The 25,827-nt window shown below is 49.0% G+C and overlaps 2 protein-coding genes across 7 annotated transcripts in view; both read right to left on the minus strand.

Moving 5' to 3' along the window:
- USP2 (ubiquitin specific peptidase 2) overlaps positions 1 to 1,085 on the minus strand; it is an 81,395-nt gene extending 80,310 nt beyond the window's left edge. For 2 of the 6 annotated variants that reach the window (XR_014558244.1, XM_083714029.1), the window contains exon 1: positions 392 to 545. The gene's annotated coding sequence lies outside the window, so the exon portion shown is untranslated. Of the gene's footprint in view, positions 1 to 245 lie in introns of all 6 variants that reach the window. The other 4 variants (XM_083714031.1, XM_083714030.1, XM_083714032.1 and 1 more) reach the window with 4 other exon arrangements.
- An 11,079-nt stretch (positions 1,086 to 12,164) lies between these two features.
- On the minus strand, positions 12,165 to 22,718 carry THY1 (Thy-1 cell surface antigen). Its single transcript, XM_083714178.1, has 4 exons — positions 22,594 to 22,718; positions 14,589 to 14,662; positions 13,442 to 13,780; positions 12,165 to 12,302 (listed from the first exon to the last, which is right to left on the minus strand). The coding sequence occupies exons 2-4, from the start codon at positions 14,623 to 14,625 to the stop codon at positions 12,190 to 12,192; spliced, it is 489 nt and encodes a 162-aa protein (XP_083570304.1). The 5' UTR covers positions 14,626 to 14,662; positions 22,594 to 22,718; the 3' UTR covers positions 12,165 to 12,189.
- Positions 22,719 to 25,827: the final 3,109 nt, after the last annotated feature.

Here is a 25,827-nt window from a genome sequence, read left to right on the forward strand (position 1 = left end):
GTGATGCTTCTGAGCATGTGCAGAGAGCCTTTTCCAGACCACCTCGGTGGGTGCAGTCTGTCGACATACACAATCAAGAGTCCTTAATCTGGAGAAGGGCCTTTCACATATGGGTCTGGACCCCACCACACGCTATCTTACTTAGACCCTAAACTTGATACTATTATTAATAATAATGATGGTGATAGCGGCTTTTAATATCTATGCCGGTTGCCTGCCCTTAGCTACCTCCCCTCCCCACGTACTTTCATTTAATCCGCCAGAGCGTAACCTGGGATAGCTCTGTATTCCTGGGTGAGATGGGAGCTAGTAACTTGGGAAAAGGCGAACGCGCGTCGGGGAAGGCTACCGTAACGGCGCAAGAGTTTCTCCAAGCCACGGATATACACACCGGGCCCCAATGCTTCGCCACGCCTTCAATCGCGAGGAGGGGCCCAACTCCGGAGTTGCCGCGGGCGGCGGGCGTCTCTAACCCGGGCGAAGGGAAGCACCTCCCCCGCCCCCCCCCGCCCGTGGTTAGGGGTGGGGATCGGGGCGCGCCCTGCACTCACCTGGCTCTCTCCTGGGGGGACGAGCCGAACCCGGCCGGCTCCATGGAGCCGCTTTCCCAGCCGCCAGCACCTGATGTCACAATCCGGGCGCAGCTGACGCACCGCGGGGCCAGAAGCGACACCCGCGTCCCGGAGAGCGCCGCTGGGCGGCGCGCGCGGAGAAGGGAGAAGGCAGGAACCGGGAGCCGGAGAGAGGGAAGGAACGGAGCAGGGGGGCCCAAACTTAGGGCTTTTCCGGAGCTGGCTGCAGTAGCTGCACGCGAGCTAGAAATGCACTTTGCACGCGCTCAGAAAACGCGCAACTCCTTATTGCTTTAATAGCACGCCTTTCTCCCAGTGCAGGACCCCTAGCGGCTCACGGCGTAAATAAACTAAAAAAACACACAGAACATATATATTGAAAATGTAGGTCACCCTGTTTAAGAGCAGCACCCCCTTGAAAGCACAAAAAAGTGTTTTGCTGTTTGCTTTCGAAACGAGTAATCTCTTAAGCTTTTCGCGGTTTTTTGTTTTCTTTTACAACGGCATAGCAAGCGACCCCGCCTCCTTCTGAATAAAGCTGCAGTCCCATTGGTTTTTTTTTAATGGATCGGGTGCGCTGCTGGCCATTTATGCACACGCGTAGTGGCAACGACTCGCAACCTGATGGCGCGAACACTTTCCTGGGGAAGTAAATAAACCCGCATTAAACTAAGCCGGGATACCGCCTGGCCACGTGGGCGAGCTCGCCACGCGTATATAAAGCTTCCTTGGCCTTTGGCGAAGTTGGCGGTTCTGTGGAAATAAGCCATGGCGCAGGAAGGGCCGGGGGCGGATCGTGAGCGGAGGAAAGCGTCCTTACCGCTCCATCCTATATGTGCGCTTCCTCGGAAGTAAAGGCCGCTGTGTTCAACTTTGGATCGGTGTATCAGCTTGGGAAGATCGAACTACTCCGCAGCAGATTGTTGGAGTGAACTTTGTCGACAGAGAGGTTCTGGAGTTCAGGCCCGGACTGGAAAGCAGCCTCTCGCATCTGCTGCTTGTTTAAAAGGAGATCTTGAAATGCAGTCCCTTAAAAAAACAACACCCCGCTAAAAGTGCCAGATTTATTATTGCAGTTTTTATAGGGTTGGCATTCATTTTTCACAGTGGCCTAGCATGCAAAAACGAATTAAGTGGGTGCAGGTGTTTATATCTTCCGGCAGGACATGAAATGGCGGGAGAAGCTATAGCTTCCTGTTAACTATGCATGATATGCAGAGATAAATTGGGGCTGGTAGAAAGGTTTGCCAAGCTGCCTTCTGCTCACCCTCGAAAGACAATAGCAGCTCGACCTCATTGAAGGCATCTGAAAGCCAAACACTGATCTAATAATCGGACTCCATACCAGATGCGGAATTCAACAACCTAAGGATTTATTGTGTGCAGACAGACCATCGAAGGGATGTGCAAATAACAACACGCAGCAATCTACTTGTTCATTTGAAGCAGCATAACAAAAATTTAACACATTAACAACTTACTTTGCATTTTCAGTTGCTGGGGGTGTAAATATTGGAACCTTCCTTTAAAAAAATAAATGGTGCTATGTATGGGGTGTTAGAAAACTCCTCTCCTAGCAAGAGCAGTGTCTACATTAAAGTGCTGTTCAAGGTCTATGGGATGTAGGGGCATTTTGTGTGCCCGTAGCCTGGGATGGGGAAGAAATTTGACTGATTGCATTTAAAGACAAATCTGTCAAATTCACACTTTCTGAAACAGCCTTAGTAAAACTGAAGCACAGCCATTGAGATTGGCTCTTCTCTGATCTATTGCAGTGCAGTTTTCCAGCCAAACCATGTTTATGAAAATGCCTACGTTAGTGAAAAAAGCCATACATAAAATGCATTGTTTTAGGGTAAGTTGCTTGCAAGAATGTGTGCGTTCGTCAAAACTGCATGCAAAAAACCAAGCTGTTTAAGGAGAAATTCATGCTAGAAATGGTGAAGGGTTTCCAGAAGGATTTTTGCTTTTTGAAATTGCTGCAAAATGTAGACAGATTCAGGCTGGTAAAATGGTAATTTGGTTTGGCCCAGATGATTGCCTTCTCAGACCGCTAGATGGCAATGCAAGGCAGCCCTTTGCAGTAATGTTTTCTATCTGTCGGGAGGACTTAAGTACTAAAGGTGGATCTCATCTTCCTCTCTGATGAAATCTAGGAATTGGAAAGGCACCTTCTCATCTGGAGGGGGCACTGGAGGTGAAAGGCAAACCCCACCCCCACTTCTGGTACTCCATTCTAAATCATAGTTGTGGCATCCCCTATGGCACTCCGAGTCTTGGCGCCCAGTGCAACTGAACGGGTTGTGCTCCCCTAAATCCATCTCTGCCCCCCCTAATCCTGGCCTGCTTACCAGTAGATTGAATTGCAGACATCAGCTGGTGAAACTACATTCTAATCCATTATCAGTAAGGCCAGCTTCAGGTATGCAAGAGTGTGGCCTAAATGGGCGCTGCAGAATGTGATTTTTTTGCTGCAAAATTATTGCAAAACTTTGGCACTGGTTGGGATGAAATTGGACCATGTTGGATTTTTGGGTGTTACCTACAGACACCTGTTCGATGCATCAATGACTGTTGGGCAAGGCACTAAAAAAATGCAGGTTTCGTATTGCAAAATGCTGCAAAGCAACTGTGAAACATTGGCACCGGTTTGAAGGGGATCCAGAATTGTGGGATTTGTAGTTAATGAAGCTCACAAAACGTCGCAGGTCCACACCATCGTTGGAAACACCAGTGCAGAAAATGCAAATGGCTGTTGATTAAATACTGAGGGGACAGTGCCTATTGGTTTTTCTTGTCATCAGGGCTACCAGTCAGGTTGGCATGGGGAAACTTTGGCCCTCCAGATGTTGCTGAACTACAACTCCCATCGGCCTGAGGCAGCATGGCCAATGGTTGAGGCTGAAGGGAGTTGTAGTTTAGCAACCTCTGGAGCGCCACAAGTTCTCCACACCTTCATTAGAGCAAGGGTGGCTGAAACCTTGGCAATTGATTTGCCCAGTCCCCACCCCTCCCTGCACATTTTTCTGGACCCCAGGACCTCACCAATTTGGAGGCACCATATGTTTGCAGACAGCCACCACACCCACTAGTGACCGGGAGCGGCCGCCGAGACCATATAACACCGGTCTTGAAAGACCTACATCTGGCTCCCAGTACGTGTCCAAGCACAATTCAAAGTGTTGGTGCTGACCTTTAAAGCCCTAAACGGCCTCGGTCCAGTATACCTGAAGGAGTGTCTCCACCACCATCGTTCTGCCCGGAACTGAGGTCCAGCACCGAGGGCCTTCTGGGGGTTCCCTCGCTGCGAGACGCCAAGTTACAGGGAACCAGGCAGAGGGCCTTCTTGGTAGTGCCACCCCGCCCTGTGGAACGCCCTGCCACCAGATGTCAAAGAGAAAAATAACTACCAAACTTTTAGAAGACATCTAAAGGCAGCCCTGTTTAGGGAAGCTTAATAGGTTATTGTATTTTAGTGTTTTGTTGGAAGCTGCCCAGAGTCGCTGGGGAAACCCAGCCAGATGGGCGGGATTATTATTATTATTATTATTATTATTATTATTATTATTATTATTATTGCTATTGTGGGGTCCCTTAGGTCAATCCTACTTGCAACAGAGGCTGGCAGATAGTTAGGAGATATTATATCCCATGCAGACAAGTAACTTGTATCTGGTGAAGACAACCAGGCAATGCCAAGGTCTGTTGGCCCCAGAGCAAGAAAAGACTCGCATCAGATGAGGAATTCAACAATCTAAGGTTTTATTGTGTGCAGACAGATTTTTTTTCCTTTGACATAATTTTCTTTGACAATAAGCTGTGGAAAACACGCTACAAACGTTCACAAAACAAGACTAGGACAATGAGCAATGTTGGGCTCTGCCTCCCCCCTTCCCCCTGCCAGATTTCCAATCCTCAGCTGATGAATTGCAGTTAAAAATCAAGTCTGGCTGGGCAAAAGATGGTTCCAGAGAAGCTACCTGAGCAGTAAAATTGGGGGAGACAAGCTAAAGGCGTCAGCTTGGAAGGGTCAAGGAGCAGGCCTTAGCCTAGCACAATGGCAGGGGCTCATGAGAGGTTGGGCACTGGCTGGGTCTGGTAAGTGCTGAACGAGGCAGGATAGGGCACCAGGTTGGTGTGGGCAGGACAGAAGCAAGGAAAGGGGCCAGCTCATAGCCACCCATGGTATCTGTATTTGCAGAGATCCACCTAACCAAACATCTCACCAATAAATCTCAGCTTCCTGTTATGTTTCAGGCAATGGATCACAATGGATCTACAGTATCTAGATGCAAGTTCCCTACCGCTCTTTCCCACTTTCTTATTCAGCAAAGAATTGCAACAGCTGTAAGCGCATTGCTCTGTTTTAGTTGTAATGCCACTCACTCTCTGTGTTTACAAAGCCTGGTTAAAAAAAAGGGGGTCCGCCCTCCCCCCTTTTTAAAAAGCACACATTTTACTTGAAATCCCACAAAACGTGCATGTGACATGCAGATATCCACTTGCCCATTTCAAATGGCACAACAAAAAATACAGCACATGAACAGCTTATATTTTGCACCCACAGTTCTGGGCACATAAATACTGGATAAATACGTGTGTTGTTGTTTTTTTAAAATAGTGCCACTATGAGTTGGTGAATGAGGTGGTGGTGGGAGAAAATTGAGAAAATTGCAAGTGCACAGTGTTTTGCAAAGTCAGCCAAAGGTTCTAGAGCACAGTTTTCTAGTAGGCTAGTAAAGCAAATCGACTTTGGTCATTTGCAGTTCAAAGAAAACTTTTGCATTCCTTCATGCTACTCAGAAAGCAGCTTAGAAAGAAATAGTTGCTGATATGGCTAAGCAAGGTGTGGTACTGCTGTGGGAGAACCCACAGGATATAGCACCTTGCAAAATCTACTCAAGCTACTAGTCCACAGTTTTCTACCAGTACTGGTAAAATAATCTATTTTCTATCATTTGCACTTGGCAGAGTTGGCTGGGTACGTTTGCTTTCCCTCTAATATCTCCTGGAAGCAACCTTCTGCCAAGAAGTGACCAGGAAAAGTGGCTCGCTCCAAACGTGCTCCAGGAATCCAGACTAGAATTGCTTTGAAGGCATAATGAAAAGCACTTTATATTAAGCAGATTTTGCTGGAACGACAGAAATGAGGAGGGCCTGCTTTGCTCAGCTGCGATGCAGCAAGAGAATGTAAAGACTGGACCTTTTGAGAGTCAGGTAACGATACCATTAGTCAAACAAGCCCTGTTTCTGGGTAACACAGCCTGTACACTCATGCCACTTAACGTTTGGAGGTGGACTCTGCATCAATCTGTCCAAATCTTTGAGAAATGGGAAACGGAACTGTTTTAAGCTTATTTATCAATGCAGGTTGGGAGGATTCTGAATGCAACTATGAGGCAATTTAGACCTAAGCAATAGAGAGGAAAACCCTGCAGATTTAATTCCCATGGTGATTTTCATGGAGCTGAGGATCAAGAGGTCCTCTCCTTATGCTCTATTACTCCAAGATAATTTCTCCCCAGCCTGCTGCAATCCAAGGTATTTCCCCCCACTCCCAGCTAGCTCTGACTGAATAAGTCCACACAGTTCCCCCATCACCTACTTTTGGCCCTTAATTCCAGTAGCACTGAGAATCCAAGACAGCCTCTCCACTTAGGACTGAGCCAACTCTAGAGCTTTCTAGCCGCAGGTGGGCAACTGGCGGCCAAGGAAAACATTTCACACTCTTTACAGCTGAACACTTTGCTTGCTTACTCATTCGTAAGACTCTGTGGTCAATGATGACACTCGCAGATTAAGGGTTGCTTCCACTTCTATTAAGAGTAAACCCAGTGAAATGAATGAAACTAACTTGGGCATGCCCATTAAACTTCAATGGGTCTACTCCAAGCAGGAGTAGCATTGGTAAAGCCCTGCGGGACTGCAGCCATCTTCCCCGCACCCAAAGAATTGAGCAATGAGAGGAATATCTACAGTAAGGCTGATTGATACCCAGCCAGATCATGGGCTCATCTCTCAGTCCTGCCCTTTCCTATCTGGACTGGGAGGGCGGGGCCCTGGTTGGCTCCGCCTACAAAGGCTGTTCAAGGTTCCAAGAGACCACCAGGGTGCGGATTGGCTAGGGGTTGTTGCTGGTGGTGAAAATTTAGGTTTGGAGATGCATGGATTTGGTCACAGCACTACATGGCAAGAAAGTGGCAACTTCCAGAGCAGAGGGGAGCAGGGAGCAGCTGATTTAGCAGTTCCTTACACACACACACACACACACACACACACACACACACATACCCCGTTACTGCCTTCATACCCCTATGTTAGACATCTGCAGCTGCAAACTGGGGAATTGGGGTAGACAACCACACTTAATGGTGCTTTCTAGCCTGGTTGCCCACGGGTCATTTATCCTGGCCACTGCCCCCTTGTAAGACAGTGCTCCCTTTCCTTCCTCCACCTGAGGGCTGGGGGAAGACCACAGAATCACAGAAGAGTTGGAAGGGACCACAAGGTCCAAGCCTCTGCAATGCAGGAATCATTTGCCCAGCATGAGGTTCGAACCCACAACCCTCAGATTAAGAGCCTCATTCTCTACCGACTGAGCTATCCCATGCAAGCAAGCTGCTCAGCTATGCTTCCCAGCTGAAAGATGGAGGGCTATGGCTTAGTGGAAGAACATCTTGCTGTGCATGGAAAGGTCCCAGGTTCAATCCTTGTTACCTCCTTGAACTGTTGCCTGAAACCCCTGAGAGCTGCTGCCAGTCAGTACCCATAATACTAGACGAGGTGGGCCAATTGTACAAAGTGGTTTCTTTTACACACTAGGCTTTTCTTCAAAGAAAAGACCAAGATCTGTTTTGCTGACAGACTAAAAACTGGTCACCTTGGGCCGGGTTAACCGGAAAGCTTTGCCCTGATACTTGATAATGTTATGAGTTATGGGTGCCAGACCTCTCTATTCCCTGGATCCAGTAAGTGTTAGAATGTAATCAAGGTTTGGAGTATTAAACTGAGTACTAGACGCTTCTAATCCCTGGATTCAGCAAGTGTTAAAAGCTAATCGAGATACGTTAGGCTGCTGGGTGATGGGCCGTTAAGAAAACAAAGGACCAAAGGGCTTGTCCTAGATGAAATATGGGTGGGGAGCCTTTTTCAATGGATAAAGCCAGAGGTTAGAGTAGAGAGGTGAGAAGGAATGTGCCCTAGAAGCAAAGCAGCAAGCTGAAGAGAGAGAGAGAGAGAGAGAGAGAGAGAGAGAGAGAGAGAGAGTGCGAGCGCAAGCAACATTAGAAAGCCATGTTTGATGTCTGTTTGAATCCAAGGCTGTAGGTATGGAAGAAACAAGACCCTTTTGGGGTGCTGATGCTGTGAACCCCTCCATCGTAGTTTAATAAATATAGAATATATCATAGATAAATAAACCATATATATTAAAGGCAACACAGTCTCTGCCAGGCCTCATTTCCTAAAGGAAACACAAACCCTGGGTAAGCTCCGGTAACCCCGGAATCTTGAATTGCTCAGATATTGGATTGGTGTGCAACACTGGTGTCAGAAGTTGGGATTCGGGTTTCCTGGAGGAGGACCTATGAGAGATGTGTGCCTGAATCGGGGGGAACAACAGCAACCCTCCTTGAATGGCTTAAGAGAGTGAAGCAGCAACAAAGCAGGCGGTTGGATAAAATGGGTCAGCTGCTGGCAGAGTGGCCCCAAATTCCCCGTGGAGATGAAAGCATGACTAGATGCGAGGTGAGAGCCCTGCCTCATGAGATGCTACAGGGGTTTGGAAGTGACCCAGGAGCTCAGCTACAAGACACTTAGATGGAAGGGTGGCCAAACAGATCCACTGTGTGGATGGGCAGCTGAGGGGCTTGGACTGCAAAGTTAGTAGCTGAAGGCAAGGGGAAAGACAATGCCTCCAGCTGGCTGGAACTGAGCAGCTGCTGCTGCTGACTGGTTTCTCCACTCCCTCGGAGCCTGCTGTGGAAAAAGGAGAGTGCAGGTGGAAGGTGCCTCAGCAAAGGGCACACTGCAGGATGGAAGTGAAGAGCTGCTGCCTAGAGATCTCTTCACTCCATGTGCGCCAGCGGTACAGGGGGAGAGACACAAGGTGTGCGTGCATGAGCAAGGGGAATTGGTGCTTGCAGAGGGGCCAGAAAAAGAGAGGTGTGAATATTCGTGCGCAAATAGAGCAGCGGTATTTTTCTCGTGGGGGAAACGACACCGGAAAAGCTAGAGGCAAAAGTGTGCATCAGTGGCTTGCAGAGGTGCCAAAAAGAGAAGAGATGCAGCAGGAGAAATTGGAGGTGTGAGAGAGCATGCAAGAAGAGCAGCTGGTGTCTGAGGAAATGGATGAGATAACCGCCCACAATGATTTTGCCCCTTGGGTGCCCCGATATGGACTTGCATGGTCCATATACATCCCTATACAGTAGTACCTCTGGTTGCCAACGGGATCTGTTCCGGACCCCTGTTCGCAACCTGAGAGGAATGCTACCCGCGTCTGCGCACGCGTGGGTCACGATTTGCCGCTTCTGTGCATGTGCATGATGTCATTTTGCGCATCTGCACATGCGCGAGCGGCGAAACCTGGAAGTGACCCTTTCCAATACTTCCAGCTTGCTGCGGGATGCAACCTGAAAAGACGTAACCTGAACCGTATGTAACAAGAGGGATGACTGTACTGGGTGCAGCCCAGCACCCACACTCACCCAGGATCCCATAGGTGTTGGAGGAAAGAGCCACTGGGAGGATTACCTGCCTTTGTTTTGGCCCATGAAGCATTCAGGAGATGTTGGGAGTAAGCAGAGAGGGGGATTCCTGGCTGTTGGGAGGAAACAAAGGGCAATTTCTGGCCACCAACGTAGGGGGTCTGATCCTTATGAAGGTATCCCCAGGTAAAGACTTTGATTTGCAGTTTGGGGCCAGGGGATGAAGTGGAGTGGCCCAGGGTTAGCAAGAGGAAAAAAGATGAAGGGGACCATCAGTGTGCCAGTGCAGAAACAGATCTGTTCCTGGGAAACCCAGCCAGATGGGCGCGGTACAAATAATAAATTATTATTATTGTTTCTTGAAGCCCTGCATGCCGCTGCAGAGACTGTTTGGGGATTGGAGTTTGGAGCCTCCGATCCACAACCAGAGGGGAGGGGAAAGAGAAATTTGAAAAAGAAGCCCTGAATGTGTGATTTGAGCCCCAAAGAAACTGTTGATCTACTTGGAACTGAGAACTCTGTGAAATCCCAAGACAAACAGACAAAACATGGCAGCGGCAGCGGGTGTGTGTGTGCTTTTTGGGACTGTTTAATGATTTGCTGCCGGGGACTATCCTGGAAGTTTTGGCAAGCTTTATTTATTTTCTGAATGCTGTTGATTTGTGTTTTTTTGCATGTTTGGGGCTGTTGAATGATTTGTAGGAAGTGTTCAGCTAACTGTATGTTTGAAAGCTGCCTTGTGAAGCTTTGAAAGGAATAAGCTGTTACTGTACTCAGTATTGGGTTCGGTTAAAAGTGTCATTGTGTATTATTATCATCGGTTTTTAGCGATGTGTGTTCTAATGCCTTGGCTTACTTGTCTGTGAATTTTCTGCAGGGGAGAGATATTTTGCCGTTTGTTGAAAATGTGTGGACAGGTGTCTGATTTTTTGGGGTGGGTGGGGAGGTAGTGTTATGAGTTTGTGGGTGCCAAATCACTCTAATCCCTGGATCCAGTAAGTGTTTAACCAAGGCTTGGGGTGTTAAAACGGAATGCTAGAAGCATCTAATCTCTGGTTTCAGCAAGTGCTCAAAGGCTAATCAAGTCAGGCTAGCCTTCTGGGTGATGGGCCATTAAGAGAACAAAAGACCTAAGGGCTTGTGCTAGATTGCGAATGGGTGGGTCCCCCTCCCTCAACAGATAAAGCCAGAGTTTAGGGTTGAGAGGTGAGGAGAGATGTGTCCTGGAAGGAAAGCAGCAAGCTGAAGAAAGAGAGGGAGAGCAATGTTAGAAAGCAATATTTGATGCCTGTTTGAATCCAAGGCTGTGACTATGGGAGAAACATGACCCTTTTGGGGTGCTGTTGCTGAGTCCGCCTCCTTCATAGGCTCAGGTTGTATATATGTGTAAATAAACCATATATATTAAAGACAACACAGTCTCTGTCATGCCTCATTTCCACGAACCCTGGGTAAGCAGCTGGAACCGCTGGAACCTCATATCACTTGGAGACTGGGGTGCCGTGCAACAATAATAATTTTAAAATCTTCCTTAAAAAACAAACAATCCAGGGTTAGCATAACAGTTGCTAGGAGTGATTTTAATTCTCCTTCACGGAACCCAGCCAATTCGAGGATCCTGTTATGCAGAGCAAATGATGGGCAAATTTGAAGCTCACCCACCTGCTGCTGCACTCCAGGCATTCCCAAATGTAAGAAGAGCACTACTGGGTCAGTTGCACCTGAGCTCAGCACCCAGCTTTCTGCACTTGCCCACACTAGGAAGCCCACAAGCCGTGCATGAAAACAAACAAATGAAAGTCACAGCATACAACTCTCTCCCTCACTGCTGCTCTCTGGCAAACAGCTTTCAGAGACAGGTTGGCAGGGATTGAATCTGGAACCTTTTGCATGCAAACATATGACTTCTATGCCACTAAAGCTATGATTCCAGCACCCACCCCCGGTAGTGAATTTGCAAGCTTCTGCTATTCCTTTTGCAACCTAACCCTGGGTAGAAGAGATTTCCTATTCTCTTGCGGAGGTTTCCCAGCTGATAAGGCAGCCACGCTGCAATAAAGACCGCTGTGGACTCCAGAGGGGAAAGGGAATTTTGCGTGTAGGCAGTGTGGCTGTCCTCCAAAAGTTAATTTATTTCATTTAACGAAATGTATACACTGATTGTACTTAAACCTATAAGTGGTTTGCAAGAAATATGCAGGCTCTCAATGCATGCTGCCAACCTCACAACTCCCATGATGCCTGGTCAACAGCCAAGCAGGCTGGGCACTGATGGGAGTTGGAGTCTAAGATCCTGTTGGCTACCCCTGCTCCATGCCCATGTGGGGCTGAACCTCGCCTGCCTGCCCCCTCTACGTTTTGCTGCGCACCTCTTTGGTTTAAAATTTAAAAAGCATGCTGAGGCTTGCTGGCATTGCCTTCTTCCCTCGAGTCTCTAAGACAAAGCTGCAGAAGACCAGCAGTGCCCTCAAAAAGTGGGGCACATTTGGGGGAGGTGGGCAAAAAAAGAGAGGAACCGAAATAGTCAAAGTTGGCATGGGGTGGGACAAATCAAAAAGAAAGGGCAGTGGCACATAAATTCTGCCATGCTTGATTTCCGGATCCTTTTCCTGCCCCCACCCGGTGACCCATTACTTGAATGTAGCGGCATGATACTGGCTTTTAGCGCAAATCAGTCACTTTCATCAGCTATGCGGCTATATAGAGATATAGAGAGATAATATTAAGAGATACAATCGGGGTTTGGCGTCAAACCGTCCTCCTTATCGGCTGCCTCTTTCTGGAACAAGAACAACAATGAAAAAAGGAAAGGGCCACGATGCTCTGTTGGGTTTAAGTCCGCTCTGAGCCGGCTCTCCCCATCCTCCCTCCCTCCCTCCCTCCCTCCCTCTCTGCTTGCTTCTCCTTCTTTACAGGGACACAAAATCCACAGCTTGCAGGAGAGGCAACGAGAGCAGCAGCAGCAGCAGCCAGGAGGTGTTTTGGATCAAGAGGCTGATTCCTGCGCATTTCTCCAGCCGGTCTGCAAGAAACAAAGGGCGCATTCAGACGTGGGGAAAGGGTTGCATTCATTTTCCTGATGAAAACACTGGGCCTGGGGATCCCTACCTTCACTTTTATGCCGTCTGCTTGTTTAAGCATTTTTTTAAAAAAAATGGGAAATCACCTTGGGAAAGGCAATCAGTCTATCAGAATCATTCAGTAAAGTCATAGATAGATAGATATGACAACTCCTGCAACCCACAAATGGATCGCTTTCGGTCGAAGAGGATGCATGGACAAATCTAATGATATTTGGAAAGTATGTATCAAAAGCATAGTGACCCATGAGTCAACATAGACTTGAGGGAAACCATAAGTTTATCCATTTACATACATATTATATAGTTCCGTAAACATAATTATATTTCATCGCTATATTCTTGCTGTTGTTTTCCTCTGCCTTTTAAAATGTTTTTTTATGTATTCTTTTTATTTTTTTTCTATTTACTTGAACTCATTGTACCATTCTTAATAAGGATGATAATAAAACAAAGCCATGAACCCAAAATAAATCACCAAAATGTGCTTACCTGATTTCTCCCCTCCCCTCCACCCCCTGTGAATTTGGGTCACTTTGCCTCGTGTCTTAAATCTAACCCAATAAACATCTTTGCCTGCATTCACAGTTCACCACCCTTATGGATGAGCAAACCCATCCATTTTTGGTTCTGCAAATTTCTCATTCTTATCCAGCCTTAACATCAGTTCTCCACAATTCTGCAGCAATTCGCGCTTAAAAAAGAAAAGTCCGTCAAAGTTTGACAGCAGTTTAGTGTGAATTTTTCCTGCTACACCATTTTGACAAATATACACATTTTCGCCAGCAACTTCCCACAATACAATAACTTTGGTCTCGTTTTCACTAAAATAGGTGCCTTCTTTGCATGTTATCCCCTGGATTTCCATTTCTGTGCACATTATTCGGCTAAAGAGCTGCACTGCAAAATTTGGAGAAGTGTGAATTTTGAAGGATAGCTGTGTTCTGGTCTAATTGTGAATTGGGAAGTTTCTCGTTAAGATGCAAACGAGATTGAATTTCTCTCCCACCCACCCAATTTCAGGACCAAGACCAGCTCCTCTGAGTTCTTTTCCTGCCTCGCATCCAGGCCTCCTCCTCACCTTTGAAAACTGAGATGTTCTTCATCTGGTTATCCTCATAATCGTTGGTGATCTTCAGCCTGCACACATAGGTTCCCTCATCGGCGGTGGTGAAGCCCGCAAGGTGAAGGCACACCAGGTTGTTGGACACAGTGACGTTGGCCCGGTTCTTGTACATGGCGTTGGGGACGTTCTGGTTGCTGGCAACAACAACCCCCACGCCAGCATCCCTGCTCAGGCGGAAGTCGTAGGTCAGGGCATTTGCGGTCTTCTTTTCGTACGCACAGTCCAAGCGCAGGCTTTGGTCGCTCATGCAAGCGGTCAGGCTTCTAATCCTCTGGCAGCGAGCAACTTGGAGCACTGAGGAAGGCAAGAAGTTTTCACCAACATAGGGAGAAACAATGATCTGCAGAGCTGAGCTGCAATCCCTGCAGCCTCATCAGTTAGGAGGTGAACTTAATACAACAAGAGCATTTTTAATGCATCAAGTTAGGTTAATTAACTCATCAAAGGGGAGCATCCCTTTCGGGTCTCTCTTTCTGGGTCACTGCAAGGACACCCCCTCCTTTGGGGGGGGCTGTTTTCTATTGTTTTGATTCATTTACAGTGGTACCTTGGTTCTCAAACGTAATCTGTTCCAGAGGTCTGTTCCAAAACCAAAACGTTCCAAAACCAAGGCACTCTTTCCCATAGGAAGTAATGCAAAACGGATGAATCTGTTCCAGACTTTTAAAAACAATCCCTAAAGCAGCAATTTAACATGAATTTTACTGTCTAACGAGACCACTGATCCATCAAATGAAAGCAATAAACAATGTACTGCAGTCGCACAATCAACTGATCGATCAGTAGCTGAACTGGGTTGCACACAGTCACAAAAACAAAACAAAAAAGAGCTGCAAAATCGCAAAATAAACAGCAAAAACAGGCAGACCTCGGTGTAAAACTTGAAACAGAAGTGGAAGCATAACACTCAAAACAGAGCATGTTTGGCTTCCGAAGAAAGTTCACAAACCGGAACACTTACTTCCGGGTTTGCAGTGTTTGGGTTCCAAGTTGTTTGAGTACCAAGGCGTTTGAGAACCAAGGCAGCATTATTATTTTTTAAAAATACTTTTCATGTAAGGAAGTGGCACCCTTGACATCAGTATAAGGCAAGGAGTTTTACCTGTCACAAGGACTGCAATACCAATGGTGGACTTCATCTTCTTTTCGGTCTACGGTGTGGAGCGTGGGAGGAATCTAGGAGTAGAAAAGGCACCCGATCATATAGAGATGGGACTGGGAGGGCAAAAGGGGAATTGTCAAAAATTATTCTGGCTGAACACAGCCGGTCTCGTGGTCTGAAGCTTGTTAGAAAGCAGGAGCTAGATTTGGGGGAGAGGCCCTGCAGTTCCCTAGCATGCACACACAGACAACACACACCATACATCCCTTGCTTCCCGCCTCAGGCCCTTGCTTCCCCTCCACCTGGCCCTTCTCTCCCTGCAGTGGAAACCATGACTCAGCGCTGGGTGAGCTAAGTTGGGGATGAGTCATCCTAAGACTCCTGCAGTGGGGAAAGATGCCAAAGAGACGGGTGAGGAAGCAGAGAGCGAGACAGGCAGATGGAGAGAGTGTGCCTTTTTGGCAGAAGAGGGGCTTTAGATAGATAGATAGATAGATAGATAGCCTCTTCTAGACACTTCTGGGGTACATGGGAACAAGGAACTTATTAATCACTTTAGCAGAAACCTCCACCCTGCTTTTCTATGTCCCTACTCCCATCAGCCTCTTCAGCTAGGCTCCAGCAGATAGCACGATGCCTTAGAAGCAGCACAAGCTCTCTCACCGCCCCTAAGTCATAAACCACATGAGCAAACCAGTGCGATCTCAGGTGTATCTGCTCAGAAGCAAACCCTGCTGTGTTCACCGAGTAAAATTTGCATTCATTGCCCCATCTGCCTTTGCTTCTGGCCTTGCCCACCCATGTTATGTGGCCTCAGAGGTCAAAATGGATTCCTGCTCCTGCTATAGGGAATGGCTGCTGTGCATGTTCTGCCTCCCAGCAGCCTTTGGTTCCATGCGGTTGGCTTTGCGAAAACCCTGCATCCTCCTCAAGTCTTTTCCACCTTTCCTCCCAAGTCTCCAACACAACACAGTTTGGAACCAGGAAAACCCCAGACTGGGCTGCTCCACACTTGCCTCTGGCCCACAGAGGGAAGGACACTGACTCAGAAATACGTTCTTTCTCTGCCAACCCAGACCCAATGTTCCTAGAGGTTACTCTAGAACCTCCAGAAGAAGGAAGCCTCTAGTCGTGGGGCAGCCATCAAAAGCGTCTCTCAGTGGGATATTATTGCCCCTTCTGTCATGGCTGGTGTAGAGGAGGGGAGTGGAACCTCAGACCTAGGGGCTGAATGAGGCCCTCTAGGATGTCTATCAGGCCTTGGGGTTCTCTTCAGAGTGGCTCAGTCATTAGAGCATGAGACTCTTAATCTCAGGGTCAAGGGTTTGAATCCCATGCTAGGCAAAAGATTCCTGAACTTCAAAGGGTTAGACTAGATGAGTCTCCAACTCGACAATTCTTTGATTCTATGATTCAAGCTCTGTCTCTTCACTAGCCACTCCTCTCTCCAGGCCACACCCCTTGCCGGCCTTGTTCCACATAATCTGTGAAAGCTTTTGCCTGGCTGGAATTTGTCCTTGAACTCTGAGCACGTCTCTTGCTTGTCTGGATGCAGGTTAGAGAGGGGCGTGCAGCCTGCTGTACAAACACAAAACTTAGATTTCATTGCATCAGTATTGGCAGATCCATCAAGGGTTTCACAGCTGCTAGCAGTTGGCTTGCTCCTTTGGCAAGGAGAATGATTTCAACTCCAGTCTTTCATCTGGCTTTGAAAAACCTATTGTCACTTGGCTTCTAGCCACTGCCTGCTCTTCTCGTTTCAGGAAGATGGCAAAAAAGCTTGGTTCTCCCCCCACCCCAGCTCGCTTTCTTCTTCATCATCATCATCTTATTTGTATGCTATCTTTCCAGTGGCGTTGCGTGGGTTGTCAGCACCCGGGGCAAGGCAAGTAATTTGCACCCCCTAACCCCTAGATCAGTGTTTCCCAACCTTGTGCCTCCAGATGTTTTTGGCCTACAACTCCCATCATCCCTGACCACTGGTCTTGCTAGCTAGGGATGATGGGAGTTGTAGGCCAAAAACATCTGGAGGCACAAGGTTGGGAAACACTGCCCTAGATGTTGTGTCCGATGCGGCCGGCCCCCCCTGCACCCCCCACGCAACGCCACTGTATCTTTCCATAGTTAAAACTATGCTCAAGGTGGCTCACAAATGATTTACATAATTACAGTACGAACATAACAAAAGTATTCATAAACAATAAACAAAACACACCCAAAAGTAGACAACCAAATTTCCATACAAATCGTAAGATCTAAAAATCAAGATACTGAAAGATTGAAATCAAAAACAGTAACAAAAAGCTTTAAACGATACCCCAGCCCACGAGTCTTTTCAGCAGCTTCAGCTTTTGTAGCTGGAGTCAGTCTGGGCCTCAAAACACCCCAACCCTGCCCAGCTTTGTCTTCAGAAAGACTCTCTGGAGACTCTAGCCTTTCTTAGAAAGTTGCACAGTCTGAAAGACAGTTCCTCATAATCCCAGATACATCAGGACTGAAGTAAGCAAGGAGCGGCACTCTGCACATGCACAAGGGCTCTCTGCTTTATGCTGTCCCCTCCCTACAGCACTGAAAGCAGGATGCCTGAAAAAACCTCCCTGAGCTTTACAGCTCGGTTGCTTTAGAAGGCACAGGTCTGACAGGTCCCTTAACCCAAGGGGCTTACAATAAGACACAGGGGCAAACAACAACGGCGGAAGGAAAATAGAGGCAGGGCAAAGAAGCAGAAAGCTATGCAATTATTTTAAGCCTGTGCCCCTTTGCTGTGGCAATCAAAGGGTTTTGGGTCTTTTGCCGCCTCCTATACCTTTCTTGCTGGTCTCTGCTGCAAGGGGAGGGAAGGAGGTCTCGACTCACTGCACACATGTCTTGTACCAAGGCCTCAGGCTTGAATGGCCACAACTCCAGTTAAGAGGATCGAGTAGCTACTGTGGTGCAGAAGGCCTTTCTCTGTTGGAGATCCTGGAGAGCTGCCAGTCAGTGCAGACAATGCTAGGCTAGAAGGACCTGATAAGGAGGCTGCTTTCTACACTTTTATTTCACTTGTTTCCTCATTCATACCTGTACAAAGTTTTGCTTTGGGGGGCAGATATACAAGACAAGGTCCTTTGGGTGCTGCCTGTTTTGGGGTTTTGATTTTGGCATATGGGTTTTGCTGTCTCAGACAGGCTGGAGTGTGCATGTTTGTGTGGTTTGCCTGGCTTTTAATGTTTTATTGTTTTTTAGAGAGCGTATTGTGCATTTCCGGAGAGCGGGGGGAGGCAGGGTGTAAACACTGGTTTTGCCTTTTTGCTTTGTTTTCCGTGTGCCACCATCTTGGTGACCCATATTTTTTTGTCTTTGTGACTTGACAAGCCCACATGGCAACAGTGCCCATGGCAGTTTCTCACGCTGCCAAAACATGCCTCCCTGGGAACCCTCAAAAGTCCGGGGACCCCTAGTGGCAGAAGGCATTGCCAGCTGATCAAGGAGAGGATGTGCAGTGCAGTGGGAGTCATTTTCTCTGTAAAAGGTCTGTGCTGATGTCTCCCACTCTGATTTTCTTTCTTTCTTTTTTTTACCCAGAGTACTAAGCAGTAAGAAGGGACGCGGGTGGCGCTGTGGGTTAAACCACAGAGCCTAGGACTTGCTGATCAGTAGGTCGGTGGTTTGAATCCCCGTGACGGGTGAGCTCCCATTGCTCGGTCCCTGCTCCTGCCAACCTAGCAGTTCGAAAGCACGTCAAAGTGCAAGTACGGTAGATAAATAGGTACTGCTCTGGCGGGAAGGTAAATGGCGTTTCCATGTGCTGCTCTGGTTCGCTAGAAGAGGCTGAGTCAGAGCACTGGTCCATTTATTTCAGTATTGTCTGCAATTATGGGGGTTTCAGGCAGGGGCCTCTCCCAGCCCTACAAGGAGAAGCCAGGGTGTGGGATCAAACCTGGGACCTTCAGCATGCAAAGCAGACGCTCTCCCACTGAACTAAAGCCATTTTGCATAACAAAAACACAGGAAGGTGTCTTATGCCAGGCCTGAGGTTCTCCACCTCCGTTCCCGAACTACAACTCCCATCACCCCTAACCACTGGCCATGCCCTCTGTGACTGATGGAGACCAGTAACATCCAGAGGGTGACAGCGGCCCCTTCCACAACCCAGAGCCTTCTCAAGGGGCTAACTTTGTACAGTGGGTATCTTAGGTTGCAGACGCTTCAGGTTACAGACTCCGCTAACCCAGAAAAAGTACCTCGGGTTAAGAACTTTGCTTCAGTGGTGCTTCAGGTTAAGAACAGTTTCAGGTTAAGAACGGACCTCCGGAACGAATTAAGTACTTAACCCGAGGTACCACTGTATTTTTAGGATTTTGCATTCGAATCCCCACTCAGCCATGAAGCTCCACTGGGTGACCTTGGGACAGCCATCCTCTCTTAGCCTAACCCACCTCACAGAGTTGTTGTGAGGATGAAACAAGGAAGAGGAGAACCCATGTACATCACCTTGAGTTCCTTGGAAGATGAGGGAGGGATATAAATGCAGCAAACAAATAAATAAATTGATATTGACCCGATGTGGCCCATCAGCTTGCAAGGGACCCCCGCACCCTCTGTAGCTGCAGAGGCTCCCCCCCCCCCCCCGTACTCCAAAATTATCCCTTCTGTTGTTTTGAGTAGCTGCTGCCCATGCTGACTTCCGCGGTGGGAAGATATATTACAAGATGACTCACAGGCACAAAGCAGGTTTAATGCTGGAGAGTGAGGATTAGGACACAACCCATTATTTTTAAAAAATTAATTAGCAGTTGGGCTGTGTATGTTCTACTGTTCTGAAAACCCAGGAAGGTCTGCTATGCGGAAGGCGGTTTAATTGAACCCTTTCCCTCGGTGTGACCTTTTGCCAATTCCTCCACCACTGCTATTAGCTCTGTGGAGTAAAAACACACATATGAAAAGGAGTGTGTGTGATTTGCATCAGAAAAGGACGCAGAAGGTTTTAACTTGCTCCAAGAGCACCATCTACCTCCCCCCTTTCAAAGCAGACCCACTGGGTTGCTAATTAGTAAAACTAAAGCTCATGGAAAGAGGGGGATATAGGATGCGGCCTTATACTGAGTCAGACCATTGGTACTTTTAGCTCAGTGCTGTTTACACTGACTGGCTGCAGCTCTCCAGAGTTTAAAAGACAGGGTCATTCCTAGCCTTGGAGACGCCGGGGATTGAACCTGAGTCCTTCTGCATGCAAAGCAGATGCTCTACCACTGAGCTACGCTCATAGTTGAGCAGCAGAGCCTCTAATCTGCATGCAGAAGGTCTCAGGTCCCATCCCTGCTTCTCCAGGTACGGCTGGGAAGCAGCCCTGCCTGAAACCCTGGAGAGCTGCTGCCAGTCCGGGTAGATAACACAGAACTGGATGGACAAATTGTGGGACTCAATATCAGGTAGCTTCCCAAGGTCCCTGAAAGGGGATGTAAGAGAGGAAGGGTGGAGAAGAGAGAGATGAGAAGGAATATTTAAGAGCCAGTGTGGTATTTCTGGTTAGTTTGCCCGACTAGGACCTGGGATCAAATTCCCACCATGCCTTGAAGCTTACAGGGTGTGTGACCTTGAGCTCATCATCGTCTTTCAGCCTAGCCTACCTCACAGGGTTGTTGTGTGGATAAAATGGGGAAGCAGAGAAGCATGTACGCCACGTTGAGTTCCTTGGAGGAATGGTGGGATAACTAAATAAGATAAATAGGAATTTGGAGAAGGCAGACATGGGCTTGTCTGTTGTTACGAACCGCTTCCATCTACTGCACACCCCAACTCCTCCCCTTTTCCTAACGGTCATGCCTTAATTTGATATCAAGCCTGCCTTTGTCTTGCTGCTTCCCTCCCTCTCTCCGCCCTACATCAATAGGCACACTCCGTATGGAGCAGACTTTGGTAATATGGTGCCCTGAGCGAGGACAAAATTTGGCAGAACCGACGTGATTGGTCAGCCCATGTTGTAAGAATAGCACCACTGGGCATAGACTGAGTGCACTGTTTATGCAGAACCAGCCCAGTGAACACTAGGAACAAATAAAGTCTTTCAAGGCAGACAGTAGGAGAATTCATAGCCCTGCAATTAGTTTAGGCCATTTCTCTCGAGCTGTGCGATGTTCTGGGTTTGTGGGGAAGTGGCGCAGCTGAGTGGCAGAACGTTTTCTTTGCACGCAAAAGTTTCCTGGCATCTCCAAGCAGGGCTGGAAATGTCCCACCTGAAAATCCACTGCAAGTGAGTGTAGCCAAAACACTAATCCTATGCGTGGTTTTCTGCCTGCAGAATGGATGATACTAAATTAGACGGACCAATGTTCTGGCTGATACTGAGCCAGATCATTGGTCCATGTAGCTCTGTATATCCCACACCAACTGGCAGCAGCTCTCCAGGATTTCCTGCCCGAAACCCCCGATAGTTGCTGCCATTTAGTGTGGGCAGTACTGAGCTACATTGTATGGCTCATTGTAAAAACTGCTGTATGTTCCTATAAAGGAGCTGCGCTGACCTGGCGAAGGTTCCTCCCTGGTCACCAGCTAAAGAGACAGACCAAACTGCTGTCAGTTGCAGCCAGCCTGCAGATCTGGCAAGCCACAGCCTGAACAACAACAGCCTGTGCTGATGCTTCCTTGCCCCCCACTTTAATAACGCCTACCCCACAGGAAATCGAAGGACCGGTCTAGACTGCACCAGCAATGCAGTCTACCATGATGCTGCTGCAGGGCTGGCTAAGGTGCTGCCCTTGCAGAACAGGCAGCTGCGGAAAAAGCATCGCCAGCAGAGCGCTTGGCACAGGTTCTGCGGCACCGCCATGTCCCGCACCCAGCCTTCCCAGACTGCACCTGCGTTTTCCACATTCCTAGACCTTGGCGGGGTGACCGCAGCGCTCCTGACACCCAGCTGGAGTCCGCCACCCAAGGAGATCAGGTTACTGGTTCGAGGGCAACGGCTCTCTACCTTGTGGGGGATACTGCAGCAATTCCCCCCCCTCCCCGAAGCCATGTGGCGCTGATACAGCAAGTATGCCCGCGTTAGGCAGTCTTGGAAATCGGATGCTGGATCCGTTCCATCCACACGCATTTCTGGGCAGACGACGAATTTCTCCCCCTCCCTCTCAACACTTTCTGCATGTGGCGGTGGGGTCTGTAAGGCGGAAGAACGGGCAAATCTGCAAGAGGAAGGGCGGGGTGGCAGCCCCCTCCCACAGGGAGACCCTCATAAGAATACCAAGAAAAGCTCTAGGGTGATGAGAAAGATGGCAGCGCCCAATGGTGTCGCCCTCCAGGGCTGCTGCTGCGTCAGAGGGGACCCGAGAGGGTCGCTAAGGCAGACCCAACCCTGCCCCCTTTGCCGTCCTTTTCTCTGGGGAAGCGGAGTCTAAAAGCGCAATAAAAGGGTTAGTCTCTAAGGTGACAGGAGACTCCTTGACGTTTTTGCTGCAAGAGTCCGACCCGTCGACTACGTCCGTCTGGAAATCCTGCTCCCTTGCAGGGCATCGCTCCCCGCTTCAAGAGAGATCTTCTCCAACCCCCTTTCCCTGCCCTTGCCTGCATCCCAGAACTATTCTCCTCCACCTTCGTGGCTTCTCCACTCTCCTCTTTCCTCCTCCATGCTCATCTCTTTCTTCCTCGGCTCTGTTTCTCCCTAACAGAGCAATCTTGGACACGTTTGCTCACGAGTAAGCGCTGTGCTTGTATCTTTGCGCAAAGGAATGCAGTCTTTTTTTATTCGTACGTTCATTTCCCCAGGGCGGTTAGCCGCTCCTTTCCTCCATCCCACCTTTCCTACTCCATCTTCTTCCACCTCTCTTCATCGCCCACCCCACCCTCCGCCTCCGGTTCTGCGGCCTCACGTCTCCAAAATTTCCCGGGGGTGGGGGCAAGAAAATATGAACAGGAGAAGGGACAGAGGTATCCCGCTCCCCGCCGAAGCCCCTTTCCCCCCTACCCTCCTCCTGCAGCCGCCCCACCCTGGAGATGGGCTCCTCCAACGAGAAGCAAGCCCCGTTACCTGCGTCCGGAGCGAGAATGCTGCGCGTCTCTGGCTCCTGCAGTCTGGGGCAAGGCGAGAGACTGCTGCACGAGGCGACAGGGAGGAGGGGCGGGGCTCCGGGACACGCCCCGCCCACGCAGCCCCACCCCCTGCAGTACAAAGCGGACTTCTCTGCAGGGGTGGGGCGAGCGCCTTCAGCAGCTTCTGGAGCCCCCTCCCACGCCACGTGGTACATAGCCGGGAAGGAGAGGCGGAAGTGACAGCTGTGGTAGCTGGGCTGCATCTCTCAGGTGTGCCTCAGTTTTAGGGACTCGCAGTTGGGGAGAGGGCTCAGGTTGGTTGGTGGGCTCAGGTTCTATTTGAGGGCTTCCCAGAAGACGTTTGGTTAGGCTGATCTCCACAAATGCAGATTCCATGGGTGGTTGGTTATGAGGCAACCCTTATCTCCTTCCTTTCTCTCACCAACCTGGTGCCCTATCCTGTCTTCCTCAGCGCTTACCAGGCCCAGCCAGTGCCCGTCCCTCATCAGCCCCCACCATTGTGCTAGGCTAAGGCCTGCTCCATCACCCTTGACCCTCTCAAGGACCCAAGCTGATGCCTTTGGCTTGTCTCCCCAATTTTACTGCTCAGGTAGCTTCTCCGTGGGAGGGACGTGGCTGGCGCTGTGGGTTAAACCACAGAGCCTAGGACTTGCCAATCAGAAGGTTGGCGGTTTGAATCCCCGCGGCGGGGTGAGCTCCCGTTGCTCGGTCCCTGCTTCTGCCAACCTAGCAGTTCGAAAGCATGTCAAAGTGCAAGTAGATAAATAGGTACTGCTCTGGCGCGAAGGTAAATGGTGTTTCTGTGCGCTGCTCTGGTTTGCCAGAAGTGGCTTAGTTATGCTGTCCTCATGACCCAGAAGCTGTACGCCTGCTCCCTCAGCCAGTAAAGCGAGATGAGCGCCGCAACTGCAGAGTCTGCCACGACTGGACCTAATGGTCAGGGGTCCCTTTACCTTTTACTAGCTTTTGCCCAGCCAGACTTGGTTTGTAACTGCAATTCATCAGCTGAGGATTGGAAATCTGGCAAGGGAGAGGGAGGAGGCAGAGCCCAACACTGCGCATTGTCCTAGTCTTGTTTCATGAACATTTGTAGAGTGTTTCCCACAGCTTATTGTCAAAGAAAATCATGTCAAAGACCAAAAAAGGAATCTTGTCTGCACACAATAAAACCTTAGAATTCCAATAAAACCTTATTGAATTCCTCAACTGATGCGAGTTTTTTCCTGGAAGCTGTGTGTTAGTTAAGCACAATGAGTCTCGCTGTTTCTGCAAATCTGTAGAAGTGGTTCGAAAGGAGACCATATGGTGCTTTCCAGTTCTGTGTGTGTCTCTGGGAAAGCTTAAGGACTGAGTCAGCATACATTGCCGGCACCTGCCAACCAAGCCCAGCCAGGCCTGTTAACTGGAAAAAAAGACACAAACAGCTCTGCTCTCTGTTTCTTCAAGAGAAACGTGGTCCACAGATCTCAAAAGGGGTGCAGATAACCCTGCTAACATTTGAAAATCAAAACTCCTGTGAAAGGCACAGCTGTGGGGGTCGTTTGAAAAGTTGGCAACCATAGCATTGGCACATTTCTGTGGATGAGCACCAAATTAGATGTGCAACAACTCATACGAGACATCAACAAGGAATTGGGGTGGGGCTCAGACCTCTGCCGGAAACCGCAAAGAACTGCTGTGTGCCATCATGAAGATCTTCAGCTATTTGAGGCCCAGCACCCACCTCTGACCCCCAGCCATAGCCTCCAACATTTCTCCGATGAAAATAGGGATGTCCTAAGGAAAAGCGGGACATTCTGGGATCAAATCTGAAACCGGGACGGCTTCTTGTAAATTCAGGGTTGTCCCTGGAAAATAGGGACACAGGGAGGGTCTGCAAACCTGCATCATAGGTTTCAAATAGTCCCTTTTGATTTATACTAGTATAAAGGCACACTGGACCATGAAGAAGGCTGATCGCCGAAGAATTGATGCTTTTGAATTATGGTGCTGGAGGAGACTCTTGAGAATCCCATGGACTGCAAGAAGATCAAACCTATCCATTCTTAAGGAAATCAGCCCTGAGTGCTCACTGGAAGGACAGATCCTGAAGCTGAGGCTCCAGTACTTTGGCCACCTCATGAGAAGAGAAGACTCCCTGGAAAAGACCCTGATGTTGGGAAAGATGGAGGGCACAAGGAGAAGGGGACGACAGAGGACGAGATGGCTGGACAGCATTATCGAAGCTACCAAACCGCAGGAGGCAGTGGAAGACAGAAGTGCCTGGCGTGCTCTGGTCCGTGGGGTCACGAAGAGTCGGACACAACTAAACAACAACAAAGGCACACCAGGAATCCTAAAATAGCAATTTAACAGGGCAATATTACATAGTGTTGCCCACATAGTGGGCAGAGATTTCTTTCTCTCATAATACTAGAACTTGGAGACACATCCAATGAAGCTGAACACTGGAAGATTCAAAACTGGCAAAAGAAAGTACTTCTTCACGCACTGCAGAGTTAAACTATGGAACTCACTGCCACAAGATGCAGTGGTGGCTACTAACTTGGATGGCTTTAAAAGAGAAATAGACACATGTGCAGAGGGGTGAGGCTACCAATGGCTGCTGGCCACAAGGGCTTTGTTCTCCTTCCTCTGCTGCAGGCAGTATGTGTGATGGCCTGGGATTCGGACTCAGAGGCTGAACCTGAGGAATCCCAGCCTGCACAGGATTCCCCGCCTCCAGAACCAGCTGAGCTGGGGCTGGGGCTTGAGCCTGAAGGGTCCTCACCTGTGCTGGGTCCTCAGGTGCAGGCATCAGCTGAGTCTGCTCTGGCTCCTGAGATGATGGAGGACCCATTGCCTGCAGGTGCTCCACTCTCAACCCCGTCAGGGGAAGCTGAGGTTGCCTCTGGGTCCAGTAACCCTCCAGTAGAGGCTCAGGGCAGGGAGGCGGAGGGAACTAAGTTCCCGCAGGAGGAGTGCTCGCCTCCAGGCCAGGAGAGGCGAGTCACCTGTGGACCGGGGCCGCCATATGCCTCAGGGCAGATAAAAGCCAGCCAGCCCCAGTCCCAGGTTGCGGGAGCAACATTGTTTGTAGCCTATTCCTGCCTGCCCCCTGTCCTGCTCTTCTGCCAGAGTTCCTGACCTCACCCGATTCCCTGCCTTGGACCCCACCTCAGCTTTGATGGACAGCCTCCATACTGCACCCTCGACCTCGGACTGGACTCGG

The sequence above is a fragment of the Podarcis gaigeae genome (assembly GCF_964106915.1).
Source record: "Podarcis gaigeae genome assembly, chromosome: 15".
In the NCBI taxonomy this organism is placed as follows: Eukaryota; Metazoa; Chordata; class Lepidosauria; order Squamata; family Lacertidae; genus Podarcis; species Podarcis gaigeae.

Coding starts and splice junctions, on each gene's coding strand:
- THY1 (XM_083714178.1), bottom strand. CDS start 14,625: ATGAAGTCCACCATTGGTATTGCAGTCCTTGTGACAG. Junction 13,781..14,588: donor TATTGCAGTCCTTGTGACAG/GTAAAACTCCTT, acceptor TGCCTTCCTCAG/TGCTCCAAGTTGCTCGCTGC. Junction 12,303..13,441: donor GAACATCTCAGTTTTCAAAG/GTGAGGAGGAGG, acceptor TGTTTCTTGCAG/ACCGGCTGGAGAAATGCGCA.